Here is a 15,504-nt window from a genome sequence, read left to right as displayed (position 1 = left end):
TGAACGGTGTTACCTTGATTCAATGGAAGGGTAACATTCCCAACTCCCTTCACGGGATAGGTGGCATTGTCTCCAAGGATAATTTCCAAATCTGTATCGCTCTCTATCAGATTTGAAAGAGCTTCCTTGTACCCGGTGAAGTGCCTAGAGGCACTACTATCAATTAACCAATTTCCCAAAGTATCTGGAGGAGAGGCAATAGAGAGGGTAGATATAAGATAAAATTCCTTTTGCTTAGAATTTACAACATTAGACTCATCATACCTGGAGTTTCTTGTTCTTTTAGAAGCTCGATCATTTCCAAGTTGAGTAGTGGAAGCATTCCTTTTCCCTTTGTTGTTGAACATGCCATTCCTTTGATTTTTGTTGTTGCCCCTGGAATGATTGTGATTATCATCATGAGATGTGTCCCTTCTATTTGGACAGTCTCTAGCATAGTGATCAAACTTGTTGCAAACGAAGCATCTTCCCTTCCTTCCATTTTTGAATCCCAATCTTCCTTGACTTTGCTTCTTTGAACCTGCATTGTTCTTCCTCTTGGCATGAGCGGAGAATGCGGTAGGCTTATTCCTATTCGAAGGCATCTCCAATTTCATCATCCTTGTTTCTTCTTGAGAACATATAATCAACAATTCTTCAAAACCTGGAATTCTGTCGTTATTGAGAATAGTAGTGTTGAACACATGCCATTCGAGAGGAAGACCTCCAAGGGCAATGAGAGTGAGCTCCTTGTTAGCAATAGCTTCACCAATCAAAAGAAGAAAATTTTTGATCTCAGTAATCCTCATGAAGTAGGATATAATATCCTCACCTTTTCCCTTCTTTATATCCTTCATCTTGTTCTCGAGGAAAAGAATTTGATTTGCATTGCTAGATTTGAACATGCCAACCAACCTGTCATATATCTCCATTGATGTTTTCAAATCGGAGATGTAAGCAACTAAATGCTTATGAATAGAATCCCTGATGATCTTCTTGGCTTTGACTTCACCCTTCTTGTATTTGGTTTTAGCAGCAGCCGGTGCATTAGAAGGAGGTTCTGAAATCTTTCCCTGCACATAATCCATCACATCTTGTTCTTCTAATGTCAAATCAAGAGACATCTTCCATGCATGATAATCAGACTTATCATGAAGCTTATCATCAGACTTGAAGTAGGATGTGGAAGCCATTGAATCTTGTCTTTGATCAGTGATTGCTCCTCTTGGTGATTGCTCTTCTCACTCTTGCTTGGGCTTTGTCTTCACCTCAGCTCTGATACCATGTTAATTTTAGGATAACAATGGTATGTTCTATGCTTAGAGCAATTTTACTTCAAATTCTTTATTAGCCCCAATATCATATCCAATATGGAAATCACATCAACATGATAGTAAAATGCAGATAGAACATAAACAATAACAGTAGAAGACAAGCCAACACAAGAGGACACAAGATATGGCACCAGCCAGGGACAAACCCAACCCTTGATCAATTCTTCTTATAATTCTTCAAAAGTTCAGCAGAGAGAGAGTACAATTTACAATATTCACTTGCCCAATCTAATTAGTCAAAACAACAAAAACATAAATTCCTAACCAGAAAGTCAACGCTGGTCAACAGGGCTAAAATTGACCTCAAAAACAGCTTGGATCCAAGTTTTGCAAGAGAAGTCATCCACAAAGACGACATAATATAAATATCCTCCTAATGATGTCACAGGCAACATACCAGATAGATTAGAATGAACCAATTGCAAAATGTCTGTGGTCTTGCTATCAGTTGAGGGGAATGGTCCCCTGTATGTTTTCCCTTGGCACATTCCTGACATACACCTTCATGCTCTATTTTGAATTCGGGCATACTTGTAACCATCTTCCTTGCACCGGGTAGAGCCTTATAGTGAAGATGAGCAAACCTCTAGTGCCATAGTTCGGATTGAAGAGATGTGTCGCAAGACATGGCTCCTAGTGGAATTCCTCCAACTAGATATAAACTGTCAACCTTGAATCCAAGAGTAAGTGCTTCTTTGAAATTTATTTTCCACACATGTACCTTTCCATCGATGAGTGCCACCTTAAATCCTTTGTCTTCCATCATCGAGATAGACACTAGATTCTTCTTTAGATTAGGTACATATAGTACTTCTTGAATATGAATGATGTTACCTTGATTCAATTGAAGGGTAACATTCCCAACTCCCTTCATGGGATAGGTGGCATTGTCTCCAAGGATAATTTCCAAATTTGTATCCTTCTCTATCAGATTTGAAAGAGCTTCCTTGTACCTAATGAAGTGCTTAGAGGCACCACTATCAATTGACCAATTTCCCAAAGTATTCGGAGGATGTTAGGATATTCCGACACATAGGAAATAGTTAAGTTCAACTTGGTCTAGTATAGAGTTAGGTAAAGTGTGTTTCTTTACCGTTGTACATTTTGTAACTTACAATCCGACGGTCACGATATGTAGTGATCCGACGGTTCACTCTCTCCTCGGTATTATCGACACTTGATCCGTGGCTTGACACCCGATTGGTCCATGAGTTCTATTTAAAGCGCATGGAGGGTCATTGTTCGGGTAATCCGTCTATGAGAGAAAGCTTATGTAAATTTTCATTCTTTGATTAATAAATTGCCTGAAGTGGCCACGTTGGCTCAGGCCGTGGACTGTTTCCCTCTTTGAGGGTTTTAACCACGTCAAAAATATTGGTGTATTGATTTGAGATCTGGTTGTGAGCGGTGTCCTTTTGGTGTTCTTTCTGAGGAACTTACCCTGTAAATTCCTACATGGTATCAGAGCTATTTGAGGGCCGCGTCCGTTGGTGATCCAAATCTGAAGCCGGTAGAACTGCATGCGGCTGTCGTTTCCTAGATCTACTGTTTCTGACTGCTTTCGGGCCGAGAGGACTGCTCTGTTGTGTTCAGAGCATCTGTTCCAGTGAGGAACCCCTTTCGTTTCACGCGAAAAGGTTTCCGGGAGCCCTATCTGCGTCATTTTTAAGATCTGGAGGTATACAGTGTTTATCTGCAGTTTACTGTTATTTTCTCTCTGGTTATTTCGGTTTTTGTTTATTTAGCTTTTTTTATTACCGGATCTATACCTTTCATTTCTGCGTATGCTCTTTGCCCTGCGACTCTGTGCGATCTGGGCAAATCAGAAACAAAAAGGAAGTTTTTTTTCTCATGCGTATGCTCTTTTCCCTGCACCTTAGTGTGATCTTGGAAAATCAGAAACATTGAGAAAAATATTTAGTTTCCGGCTAAAGCTAACTTCGAGCCGTAAGGTTCGTTTTTCTTTGCATATTTGTGTTGGGTTTTGTGTTTTTGTTTTGTAGGAAAAAAGAGCTTTCTCAAGGCAAGCACGCAACCCAAGGCCCCCCCCCCTCTCTCTCTCTCAAATTTTTTGTATAGCTCAATTGGTTCAAAGCTATTTTAAGAGAGTAGAGGTCTTGGGTTCAAATCTCCATTTTGTGGGGGCGTTTTTTTTCATTCCCGCACTTTGCCGGCAACTTCAACAAATTTTTTTCAAAAAGCCATAACTTCTTTATCCGGAAGCCTTTTTCAGAGCCGTTTTTTTTAAAACAGCCTAATTTTTCGAGATCTATCCATTGGAACACTTACTTTCAGCATCTTCAGCCTCAGTTTTAAAAAAAAATGGAAAGTCCATGCCAAGTCATTCTTGACAGCACTAACTACTTCCAATGGATATCCTACATGGAAGATTTACTTAGAAGTAAAGGTCTCTACAGAATAGCCACAGGCCAAGAGAAGAAACCAAAAGATGAAGACAAGGCTGCAAAATGGGAAAATAGACAAGATCAAGCACGTGGTTTGATAGGGATGTCTATTTCTCCTGATCTTAGATTCCATATTGCAGAACTTGATACTCCTCATGAAGCATTGGAACAAATCACTAAAGTTTTTGGGATTAAAAATGAAATTAGAGCCCATCAACTTGAAAATGAGTTGCTTACATTGGATCCTAATAATTTTTCTTGCATTGAAGATTTCTTGTCCAAATTCAAGACCCTTAGATATCTCTTGGAAGGTGTTAAGGTTAAGAAAGAAGATAGTAACCTTATTTATTCCATCCTTACTAAGTTGGGACCAACCTACTCTGTATTTGTTTCCACCTTCCATTCTACAAGGGAAGCTTTCATTTGTCAAGGAAAAGACTACAAGGCCCCTTCCTTTGACTCTTTTTGTGATTCTTTAATAAGAGAACAAGAAAAACTCTTACACCTTGGTCTTCTTAATCTTGGAAACTCTTCCAAGAAAGCGTTAGCCGCCCAGCAGCAACCAAATTCAAAGAATCCTAAGAAGTCATATCCTAAAAAGAATGGTCCTAAACCAAACAAGGGTCCTAAGCAAACTCAACCTCAAAATGAAAGATCATTTCAGCAAAATGATAAGACCAATAAAAACAAATGGAAGAAGACTGATAGACATTGTAACTTTTGTAATCGAGATGGCCACTTAGAATCTAAATGCTTTAAGAAGATGGAAGCCTTGGAAGCCGCAATGAAGAAACATAACATCCATGTGGAGCATTCTTCAACTTCAACTTCAACTTCATCTTCAGGAATGGCACTTTCTGCATGTCGTTGTCAATCATCTCAGTCTGGTTATGCATTAAATGTATCTTCTTCTTCTCATTCTCATGAGTGGCTCATTGATTCTGGAGCCTCTTATCACATGGCCAAAAACAAAGCCATGTTTTCTTCTTTAAATGATTGTAACACCAAAAATATATATGTTGGTGATGATAGATCTCTTAATGTTGTAGGGACTGGAACTGTTCATCTAGACAATGGTCAGTTTAATGATGTATTATGTGTTCCAACCTTATCCTGCAACCTTCTATCTGTATATCAGATAACTCATTCAGGTGAAGGTAAAATTGTTGAATTTTCACCTCATGATGTTGTAATCAAGGATCTAAGAGATCCTAAACAGATTCTAGCTACTGGTATTGCTGATGATTCCACAAGGTTGTATAAGTTTCACAACTTTGGGTCATCAAATCTTCCCTCAGTATTTGTTGCTCATAATGATGAAGTGAGCAAACTTTGGCATGAGCGATTTGGTCACTTAAACTATCGCTCCCTTCAGCATCTATGTAAAGAAAATATGGTGACAGGTCTTCCTATGGTATCTTGCAGAGATGGTGTTTGTTTCGGATGTGTACTCGGAAAACATCATCGGGACAGTTTTGAAAAACGTGCCTCTTGGCACGCCTCAGCCCCTTTACAGCTTGTGCACAGTGATTTATGTGGTCCACTTCCTGTTGCTTCATTCTCTGGCTGCAAGTATTTCTTAACTTTCATTGATGATTTCTCCAGACGCACTTGGGTATACTTCTTAAAACTCAAGAGCGAAGTATTTAACACATTTTTGGCCTTCAAAGCCTTTGTTGAAAAACAATCTGGACATCAAATTCTTAAGCTAAGAACTGATAATGGTGGAGAATATGTTAAAAACACATTCATCAACTTTTGCACCGAAAATGGAATTCAAATGCAACATACTGTTCCATACACTCCACAACAAAATGGTGTAGCTGAAAGGAAAAATCGCACCTTAAAGGAAATGGCTAATTGTATGCTGCAATCTAAAGGACTCAGTCTTAGTTTTTGGGCCGAAGCAATTAATTGTGCAAATTATATAATAAATCGCACTCCTACTAAGGTTCTAAAGAATATCACTCCAGAAGAAGCTTGGAGTTCCATTAAACCAGATGTAAGTCACTTTCGTGTTTTTGGAAGTGAAGCATGGGCCATATTCTAGATGAAAAGCATAAAGCTTTAGAACCTAAGAGTGAGAAATGTACTTTTTTTGGATATTCTGAAGATGTAAAAGGTTATAGACTTATTCCATTTAAGTCCAAAAATGTTATCATTAGAAGAGATGTAAAATTTGATGAAAATAAATCGGCCTGCGAGCCTAGTCCGGCGGATGTGCCACCTCTTCTACTTTTGAAAACATTTCTTCTTCAGATGATGAAAGTGAGGATGACAATCCTCCCCCACCTTCTCAGGATCCTCAACTTCCAAGATGGGTCCGTGCTACTCGGGATGCAGCAGGTGATCTTGCCGGTGATCCTACAGATCAGCGACGTACACGTTCTCAGTTTGAAAGAGCCTCTTCTTTACTGGCTCAAGCTCTAGTAAATCATGATCCTGACACTTTTGCAGAAGCTTCAGGCCATCCACATTGGGAAGCAGCTATGAATGAAGAATATCATTCATTGTTGGCAAATGATACATGGGATCTTGTTCCTCTACCAAAGGGACGCAAACTTGTTAGATGTAAATGGGTTTACAGAACCAAGTATGGACCAGATGGGAAAGTTGATAAACATAAAGCTCGTCTTGTTGCTAAGGGCTTTTCACAGGTTGAAGGCATTGACTACACTGAAACCTTCTCCCCTGTTGCCAAAATGAACTCTATCCGCCTTGTTCTTTCCCTTGCTGCCTCTTTAAAATGGGAAGTCCATCAGATGGATGTTAAATCTGCCTTCTTGCATGGGGACTTGCATGAAGAAATCTATATGGAACAACCCATTGGCTTCATCCAAACAGACTCCAGCCTTGTATGTCGACTTAAGAAATCTCTTTATGGTCTCAAGCAAGCTCCTCGGGCTTGGTATGCCAAAATGGATAGCTTTCTTTTAGAATCTGGTTTTTCTAGGTGTTATTCTGACAATACTGTTTACACCAAGAAAGTGGGCAACTCTCTTATCATCCTTGTTCTTTATGTTGATGATCTTATTCTTACTGGTAGTGATCCCAACCTTATAAACCATGTGAAGTCCAGCCTTAAAAAGAAATTTGAAATGACAGACTTAGGACACTTACACTATTTTCTCGGTCTTCAAGTCTTGCAATCCAAGGAGGGTATTTCCCTTTCCCAGTCCAAGTATGCTTGTGATATTCTTTGTCATTTTCACATGGAAGAATGTAAGCCAACCCCTTCTCCCTTTCAGTCTGGAGTCAAACTTTCAGTCTCTTGTACTTCTCCTGAAGTTGATGCTACCTTATACCGTCAACTTGTAGGAAAACTCTTGTATTTAACCCATACTCGTCCTGACCTTTCCTTTGCTGTTGGCCTTGTTGCTCGTTTTATGCAAAACCCCCGTGAAAGTCATTGGAAAGCAGCTAAAAGAATACTTCGTTATGTTCGAGGTACAGTACAGTTTGGGATTCATTACAGTGCCAAAGCAGCTCCTCTATTAGTTGGTTTCACTGATTCTGATTGGGCTGGTGACCCTGATGATCGGAAGTCTACTGCCGGTTATGTCTTCACTCTTGGTTCAGGACTTATTACATGGGCTTGTAAGAAACAGGCTGCCATTTCTCTTTCGTCAGCAGAAGCAGAGTATCGTGGTGCCGTGGAAGCTAGTAAGGAAGCCTTGTGGCTTCGTCAGATCCTATCAGAGTTTGGCTTTGAGCAGCAACATCCAACCACACTTTTGTGTGATAATCAAAGTGCCATTCAGCTATGCAAAGATCCAGTCCAGCATCAGCGCAGCAAACACATTGAACTACACATGCACTTCATCAGAAAGCTCATTCATGACCATGTTCTTGAAGTGCAATATTGTTCAACAGATGATCAGGTTGCAGACATCTTCACAAAGGCTCTCACAGAGGCGAAGTTCACTAAACTTCGATATATGCTTGGAGTTCAGGAAGTTGTCACTAAGGGGGGATAGGCTCTAGTGCCTCCTTCCTTCTCCTATTGTGTCATATTTGTAAATCCTTCAATCCTATCCCAAGTTGTTCTTAAGGGGGGATGTTAGGATATTCCGACACATAGGAAATAGTTAAGTTCAACTTGGTCTAGTATAGAGTTAGGTATAGAGTTAGGTAAAGTGTGTTTTTTTACCATTGTACATTTTGTAACTTACAATCCGACGGTCACGATATGTAGTGATCCGACGGTTCACTCTCTCCTCGGTATTACCGACACTTGATACGTGGCTTGACACCCGATTGGTCCATGAGTTCTATTTAAAGCGCATGGAGGGTCATTGTTCGGGTAATCCGTCTATGAGAGAAAGCTTATGTAAATTTTCATTTTTTGATTAATAAATTGCTTGAAGTGGCCACGTTGGCTCAGGCCGTGGACTGTTTCCCTCTTTGAGGGTTTTAACCACGTCAAAAATACTGGTGTATTGATTTGAGATCTGGTTGTGAGCGATGTCCTTTTGGTGTTCTTTTTGAGGAACTTACCCTATAAATTCCTACAGAGGAGAGGCAGTAGAGAGGGCAGATATAAGATAAAATTCCTTTTGCTTAGAATTTACAACATTAGACTCATCATACCTGGAGTTTCTTGTTCTTTTAGAAGCTCGATCATTTCCAAGTTGAGTAGTGGAAGCATTCCTTTTCCCTTTGTTGTTGAACATGCCATTCCTTTGATTTTTGTTGTTGCCCCTGGAATGATTGTGATTATCATCATGAGATGTGTCCCTTTTATTTGGACAATCTCTGGCATAGGGACCAAACTTGTTGCAAATGAAGCGTCTTCCCTTCCTTCCATTTTTGAATCCCGATCTTCCTTGACTTTGCTTATTTGAACCTGCATTGTTCTTCCTCTTGGCATGAGCAGAGAATGCAGTAGGATTATTCCTATTCGAAGGTATCTCCAATTCCATCATCTTTGTTTCTTCTTGAGAACATCTAGTCAACAATTCTTCAAAACCTGGAATTTTGTCGTTATTGAGAATAGTAGTGTTGAACACATGCCATTCGAGAGGAAGACCTCCAAGGGCAATGAGAGTGAACTCCCTGTTAGCAATAGCTTCACCTATCGAAAGAAGATCATTTTTGATCTCGGTAATCCTCATGAAGTAGGATATAATATCCTCACCTTTTCCCTTCTTTATATCTTTCAACTTGTTCTCGAGGAAAAGAATTTGATTTGCATTGCTAGATTTGAACATGCCAACCAACCTATCATATATCTCCACTGGTGTTTTCAAATCGGAGATGTAAGCAACTAAGTGCTTATGAATAGAATCCCTGATGATCTTCTTGGCTTTGACTTCACCCTTCTTGTATTTGGTTTTAGCAGCAGTGGGTGCATTAGAAGGAGGTTCTGAAATCTTTCCCTGCACATAATCCATCACATCTTGTTTTTCTAATGTCAAATCAAGAGACATCTTCCATGCATGATAATCAGACTTATCATGAAGCTTATCATCAGACTTGAAGTAGGATGTGGAAGCCATTGAATCTTGTCTTTGATTAATGATTGCTCTTCTCACTCTTGTTTGGGCTTTGTCTTCACCTCAGCTTTGATACCATGTTAATTTTAGGATAACAATGGTATGTTCTATGCTTAGAGCAATTTTACTTCAAATTCTTTATTAGCCCAATATCATATCCAATTTAACAATCACATCAACATGATAATAAAATGCAAATAGAACATAAACAATAACAGTAGAAGACAAGCCAACACAAGAGGACACAAGATATGGCACTAGCTAGGGACAAACCCAACCCTTGATCAATTCTTCTTATAATTCTTCAAAAGTTCAGCAGAGAGAGAGTACAATTTACAATATTCGCTTGCCCAATCTGATCAGTCAAAACAGCAGAAACAGAAAGTCCTAACCAGAACGTCAACACTTGTCAACAGGGCTGAAATTGACCTCAAAAACAGCTTGGTCAACCTTGGTCAACTCGGCTTCCAACAGTAAGATAATGCAGCCCAAACAGTCCTCAAATAACCAGTAAAATCTGGTCAACAAAAGTCAACGCAGCAACCTGAATTAGGGCAGTCAACATTGGCAACACGGGTCAAATTGCCTTGGTTTTTGTGCCCAGAACTGCGGCCTGCCCAAACAGAAGTCTCCCTCACAAAACCGAAGTCAACTCTGATCAAAGTCAGCCTCCTGAAATTTCGGTCTCCTGAAATTTTGGTCAAATCTGGTCAACGCAGCAGCTAGAAAATCAGAGCTTCCTTCGCACGTGTGGAGAGAGAGAAGCCCAGAAATCTGTTCCCAATCAAGATGAGAGAGAAAGGTGAATGAGAGTGAGATGCCAAAATGAGGAGGAGGCACTTTGTATTTATATGCAATGTTGAACGCTAGAGGAGGCTAATTTGATGGCTGGCCGACCTTGACAATTTGTCCATAATCAAAATAAATTCATAACTTCATTTGTACATGTCAGAATGAGATGATCTTTAGATCAATCCTACACCTCTCGGAAAGAGGAATCCAAGAAAAATGTCAGCTGCCTCATAAAAGCTGTCCAAAGTGATGTTTGGCCCTAGTTGCCAAATTTAACCCAATTTGATTATTGACATGAACAAAGCTCTATTGTTTCAGCCTGTTATGAGTCTAATTGTTGTTTGATATTATACTATTGGAGGATTTTAAATTCATTCTGCTTATCTCTGACGTAGATTTATGAGATAAACAATATGTGATATTGTATACTTCATGATTCTGTTCTGTCTCTAGTAAGCGATTAATTGTACAACGTAGTCTTAGTTACTTCTCTTTTCTGTTTGAAGTTTCTTTTATCCGTAATATTTATGTTTACCTTGTAATATGCCATCCATGTGACTGCCCTTTGACTTTTAAACCTGATTTGAAATCCTATTTGACATACAGGTTTCCTACACCTGGAATCTTATAACTTTGACATCTTTTTTACACGTTATTAACTTATTAGTAATCTGGTCAAATCATAAAGGTATAATAGAATATACTTCAGGTATAAATATAGGGAATACCCCTGAGGCTACAAGAGACCGGCCAGTTAGCCTGAAGCGGGAGGACTTAGTCCTTAGTGAATGTCTTTTTAATTGTTCCTGAGTCTCCGGAACAGTTAAGAAACCAACAGTATCTAAATTTGCAAATTAACTATTTGTTCTTAATCCTACAGGCAGATGCATTTTTCTAATGCTTCTGCTATTTGTAGTGTGCCCAAGTCGCTATGGAGGTTTAAGCTACTGCTGAGAATGATTGCAGAATTCCAAGCATGCAGGCTTGTTTATGCAATAATTATCGTAGAATCCCAATAGATGTATCAATTTTTGGCTTTGCGAAAATTGTTGTTTAAGAGGCTATTCTATTGTCTATTTCAGAGATGAGTAAACACCTTGAGCTAGATCGTATTCTTTTAAGTTGTTATTATTAAGGAAACCCTTACCCTTTATAATTACGATCTGTTTTATTTTTTATGGAGGTTTCCAAATGCATGAAATAGCAAGGGGAACTGACCCAGTAATATATTTTCTTTCTGATTCTACAGGTGAGGAGAATGAAGGTCATTTGAAATAAATTGAAAATAAGTACTTGAGAAGATCAGGAAGGGCTGCTTCAAGAACTATTATGTCTTCTTTATCAATATATTTTCATGAACAAAATCAAATATGTACTATTTCACTAGAGGTTGCCAAGATGTCTTGGATGATCATACAATATGTATAATATCAACTCTCCTTTGTATGTATCTTGCCTTCATAAAATGGACAGATGAAATAAATGAGATAATCAGCTCTGATTAATTTTCAATGTAAGATCATAAATTTGACAGCGGATTAGTACTCTGCTTATTGCATGGAGGGTATATAATTGCAATGAAATATATGACTTGGAGTTTGATTTTAGGAAAATAAGTCCTATAGACCAGGTAGGTGTCAAAAGACTTTTAAAACTGATGACTACGCAGGCAGATATTATGTTTGCCAAGAGGTTATAATTAACAATCTACTCGATGTTCTATTTCAATTATGAGCAAGTTGCAAGTGGGCATCGGTTCATTGTTGAGGTTGATGGAATGTTAAGCTCTGCCAACGACGGTTTTATTTTTGCTAGGGACCTGTGTGGTATGAGTTCCAAAGGGACGAGGACAGGTGCAAGTCCCTATACACCCCTCGTACTGGGCTGAAGTCCACTCTTATAATGTTGACCCTTGTAGGTTAGAATGGTTTTAACAAGGAGATACGATAATCTAGTCATAATTATTTAGTTTGTTCATTTATTCAATCTAAGCATCCTTTAAATCCTAATATTGTTTAACCATGGAAATAACTCGCTCTCAAGAAGGAGATGAAACAGAGATCATCTGCTTGTAATATCAAACATAAATGTCTACCAGTACAATTTAGACCAAAAGGTTCTATGTAAAGTTAGTAGCAAGGCCATAGCAATCTGGGAAAAATAAATGACTTCTCCTTTGCATGGGAAAGCAGTCTCTTGGGGCATGTATTTTGAAGTACTTCAAAAAAGTAAATTTATGAACAAGGTTATGTCAGAAAAGGTCTTTTGTCTGTCAGGCAAGGATTGCTGGTTAAGAGCCCAAAACCAAAATAATATAAGATGGATCTGCAGGGTTAAAAATTCTTGGTGTTAAAGGCTTAAGGAACTCTGTCCTTTTGCAGTGTAGCCTTTGTATCCTGTTTTTATAAGCACTACGGAAGAAGAAATTTCAAGCAAGGTGATATAAGTACTTGTTTAGAAAATACTTTCTTGCAGACAGCCCAAGAGAAAAATAAAGGCACTCAAAGTATTAAATTCCTCAGGAAAAATTTAAAGATGGTATTGAAATGTAACGTTTACAGGAAAAATTAAATTTCTCGGTAAAAATTCAAAGTATTAAATTCCTCAGAAAAAATTTAAAGATGGTATTGAAATGTAACGTTTACAAGAAAAATTAAATTTCTTAGGAAAAATTCAAAGATGGTATTGAAATGTAAAGTTTATAAGAAAAATAGAAAGAAAAGACATTCAAAATATGAAATTTATAGGGCAAAAAATAGAAATAAAGTTAATGTACTAACAGATAGAAACTTTGACATTGCCATGCAGTAAGTAGTTTTGAAATTAAAATGTCTAAGAAAATAATATAAATGGAAAGACATGTAAAATGTCTAAGAAAATAACATAACTGGATAGACAAATGTAAAATTGCTAGGAAAAAATAGAAAGCACTCTTAATATATGAACCTAGCAATGAAATCAAAATGTCTAAGAAAATAATGTAAATGGAAAGACAAATGTAAAATGTCTAAGAAAATAATATAAATGGAAAGAAAAATGTAAAATTGCTAGGAAAAAATAGAAAACGTTCTTAATATATGAACCTAGCATTGAAATCAAAATGTCTAAGAAAATAATATAAATGGAAAGACAAATGTAAAATGTCTAAGAAAATAATATAAATGGAATGACAAAAGTAAAATTACTAGGAAAAAATAGAAAACACTCTTAATATATGAACCTAGCATTGAAATCAAAATGTCTAAGAAAATAATATAAATGGAAAGACAAATATAAAATTGCTAGGAAAAAATAGAAAATACTCTTAATATATAAACCTAGCATTGAAATCAAAATGTCTAAGAAAATAATATAAATGGAAAGACAAATGTAAAATTGCTAGGAAAAAATAGAAAACGCTCTTAATATATGAACCTAGCATTGAAATCAAAATGTCTAAGAAAATAATATAAATGGAAAGACAAATGTAAAATGTCTAAGAAAATAATATAAATGGAAAGACAAATGTAAAATTGTTAGGAAAAAATAGAAAACACTCTTAATATATGAACCTACAAATACTATGAAATTTCCATTCTGTAAAGTAACATTGAAATTGAGTAGCATGGAAGTTGATAACCACCCTTGCTTTTAGGCATTAGATTATTAATATTACTTTTATTTATGATTATGAAAAAAAATATGTAAGAATATTGTAGAAATTATGAAATTTCCATTTGGTAAAGTAGCATTGAAATTGAGTAGCATGGAAGTTCATAACCACCATTGCTTTAGGCATTAGATTATTAATATTATAATCTAATATTATTTTTATTTATGATTATGAACAAAATATATTTAAGAATATTGTAGAAAGTCTCACTTTTATAGAAGATTTGATTAAATTTTCTAAATAATGATGAAAGTTTATGATTTATAGACAAAGTGAATAATTAGTGAAACATAAGTCTTAGGGTTTATCAAAAACTCTCAAGTATACAAGGAAGATGCAAACATGATTAGAAATTGGTTTATAAATGTTAATTTTTTTAGTTATTTTATTTTTATTACAATTAAGATATTTGATGTCCACAGGTTTTGGATAGATGTTGATTTTGTGTCCTGTTAAGGCATTTTGAGATGTTAAGTCACCAATTCAATTGCCACCCTATTCAGGTGTTATTCTTGGACATGACCATGATGTAGCCGACCAAACTTTAAAATAAAACAACAGCAACAAGATGCTGGTGAGATTGTTAAGACATTCCTAGATGTTAAGTCACCAATTCAATTACCACCCTATTCAGGGGTTATTCTTGGACATGACCATGATGTAGCCTCACCCGCCAAACTTTAAAATAAAACAACAACAACAAGATCTTGGTGAGATTGTTAAGACATTCCTAGATATTAAGTCACCAATTCAATTACCAACCTATTCAGGTGTTATTCTTGGACATGACCATGATGTAGCCTCATTGGCCAAACTTTAAAATAAAACAACAACAACAATGAATATACTTAATACAACCCCCTTTTATTTCATTTGCTATGTAATTGTGTTAACTTTACAATTTAATTACTATCTCATTTATTAATATCTAATTATTTTAGGTCTATATTTTTTTATTAGTCACATATATTAACATGAATTTTTGTGCCGAGAGGCCTCTCAACTCTACAACCTAGTATGGGGCTAGATGTCAAGTAAACATGTAAATGTAAACATAAACATTTAACGTGTAATGTTTAACATTTAATATTTTTAATCTAATATTGGCCTATACATAATAATCTAATTACTGTGGGCCAAATTCTTGATAAATTATCATTTAACATTTTAATCTAATGTCGGCCCTAAACATTTTTAATCTAATGTTTATACATAATAATAACATTTTTAATCTAATGTTTATACATAATAATAATTAGATTGATTTCTAAATAGGGCCAACATTAGATTAAAAATGTTAAATGTTTGTGTTTACATTATGGTTTGTTAAACATTACATGTTAAATGTTTACGTGTACATTGGGGAGGTATGAACGAACCATAATGTAAAAATGTTAAATGTTAAACATTACATGTTAAATGTTTGTGTTTACATTATGGTTTGTTAAACATTAAATGTTAAATGTTTACGTGTACATTGGGGAGGTATGAACAAACCATAATGTAAAAATGTTAAATGTTTACGTTTACAATATAAATTTAAAATATAAAGAGGTTTATGAACACTCAAAAAATAGGTATGGCAAATAAATAAAAATATAAATAAATTGGAGGTATGGTAAATAAATAAAAATATAAATAAATTAGAGGTATGGCAAATAAATAAAACCTTTTTTATATTTACTCCATAAACTTTTTTATATTTAAAAAGACTCAAAAAAGACGTTTTATTTAGGTGATGCCTATGGGCCAAATACCATATTTATAAAAGAGGGATGGTAAATTAATAAAAATATAAATAAACCGGGTAAATAAATAAAGTTTATTTTATTTTATTTTATATTTAC

At 36.2% G+C, this 15,504-nt stretch overlaps 1 protein-coding gene across 1 annotated transcript in view; it reads left to right on the top strand.

Moving 5' to 3' along the window:
- The window catches only part of LOC149214452 (uncharacterized), a 37,234-nt gene extending 25,688 nt beyond the window's left edge, over positions 1–11,546 (top strand). The window contains exon 2 of the mRNA XM_089392309.1: positions 11,255–11,546. Coding sequence (XP_089248435.1) covers positions 11,255–11,258 — 4 coding nt within the window. The 3' untranslated portion in view covers positions 11,259–11,546. The remainder of the gene's footprint in view (positions 1–11,254) is intronic.
- The last annotated feature ends 3,958 nt before the right edge of the window (positions 11,547–15,504 follow it).

The sequence above is a fragment of the Pinus tabuliformis genome, chromosome 1_1 (assembly GCF_031772625.1).
Source record: "Pinus tabuliformis cultivar Carrire ecotype Pingquan chromosome 1_1, CPIR1, whole genome shotgun sequence".
In the NCBI taxonomy this organism is placed as follows: Eukaryota; Viridiplantae; Streptophyta; class Pinopsida; order Pinales; family Pinaceae; genus Pinus; species Pinus tabuliformis.
Note: the sequence above shows the minus strand (reverse complement) of the source record. Positions and strands in the feature narration are given on the sequence as shown.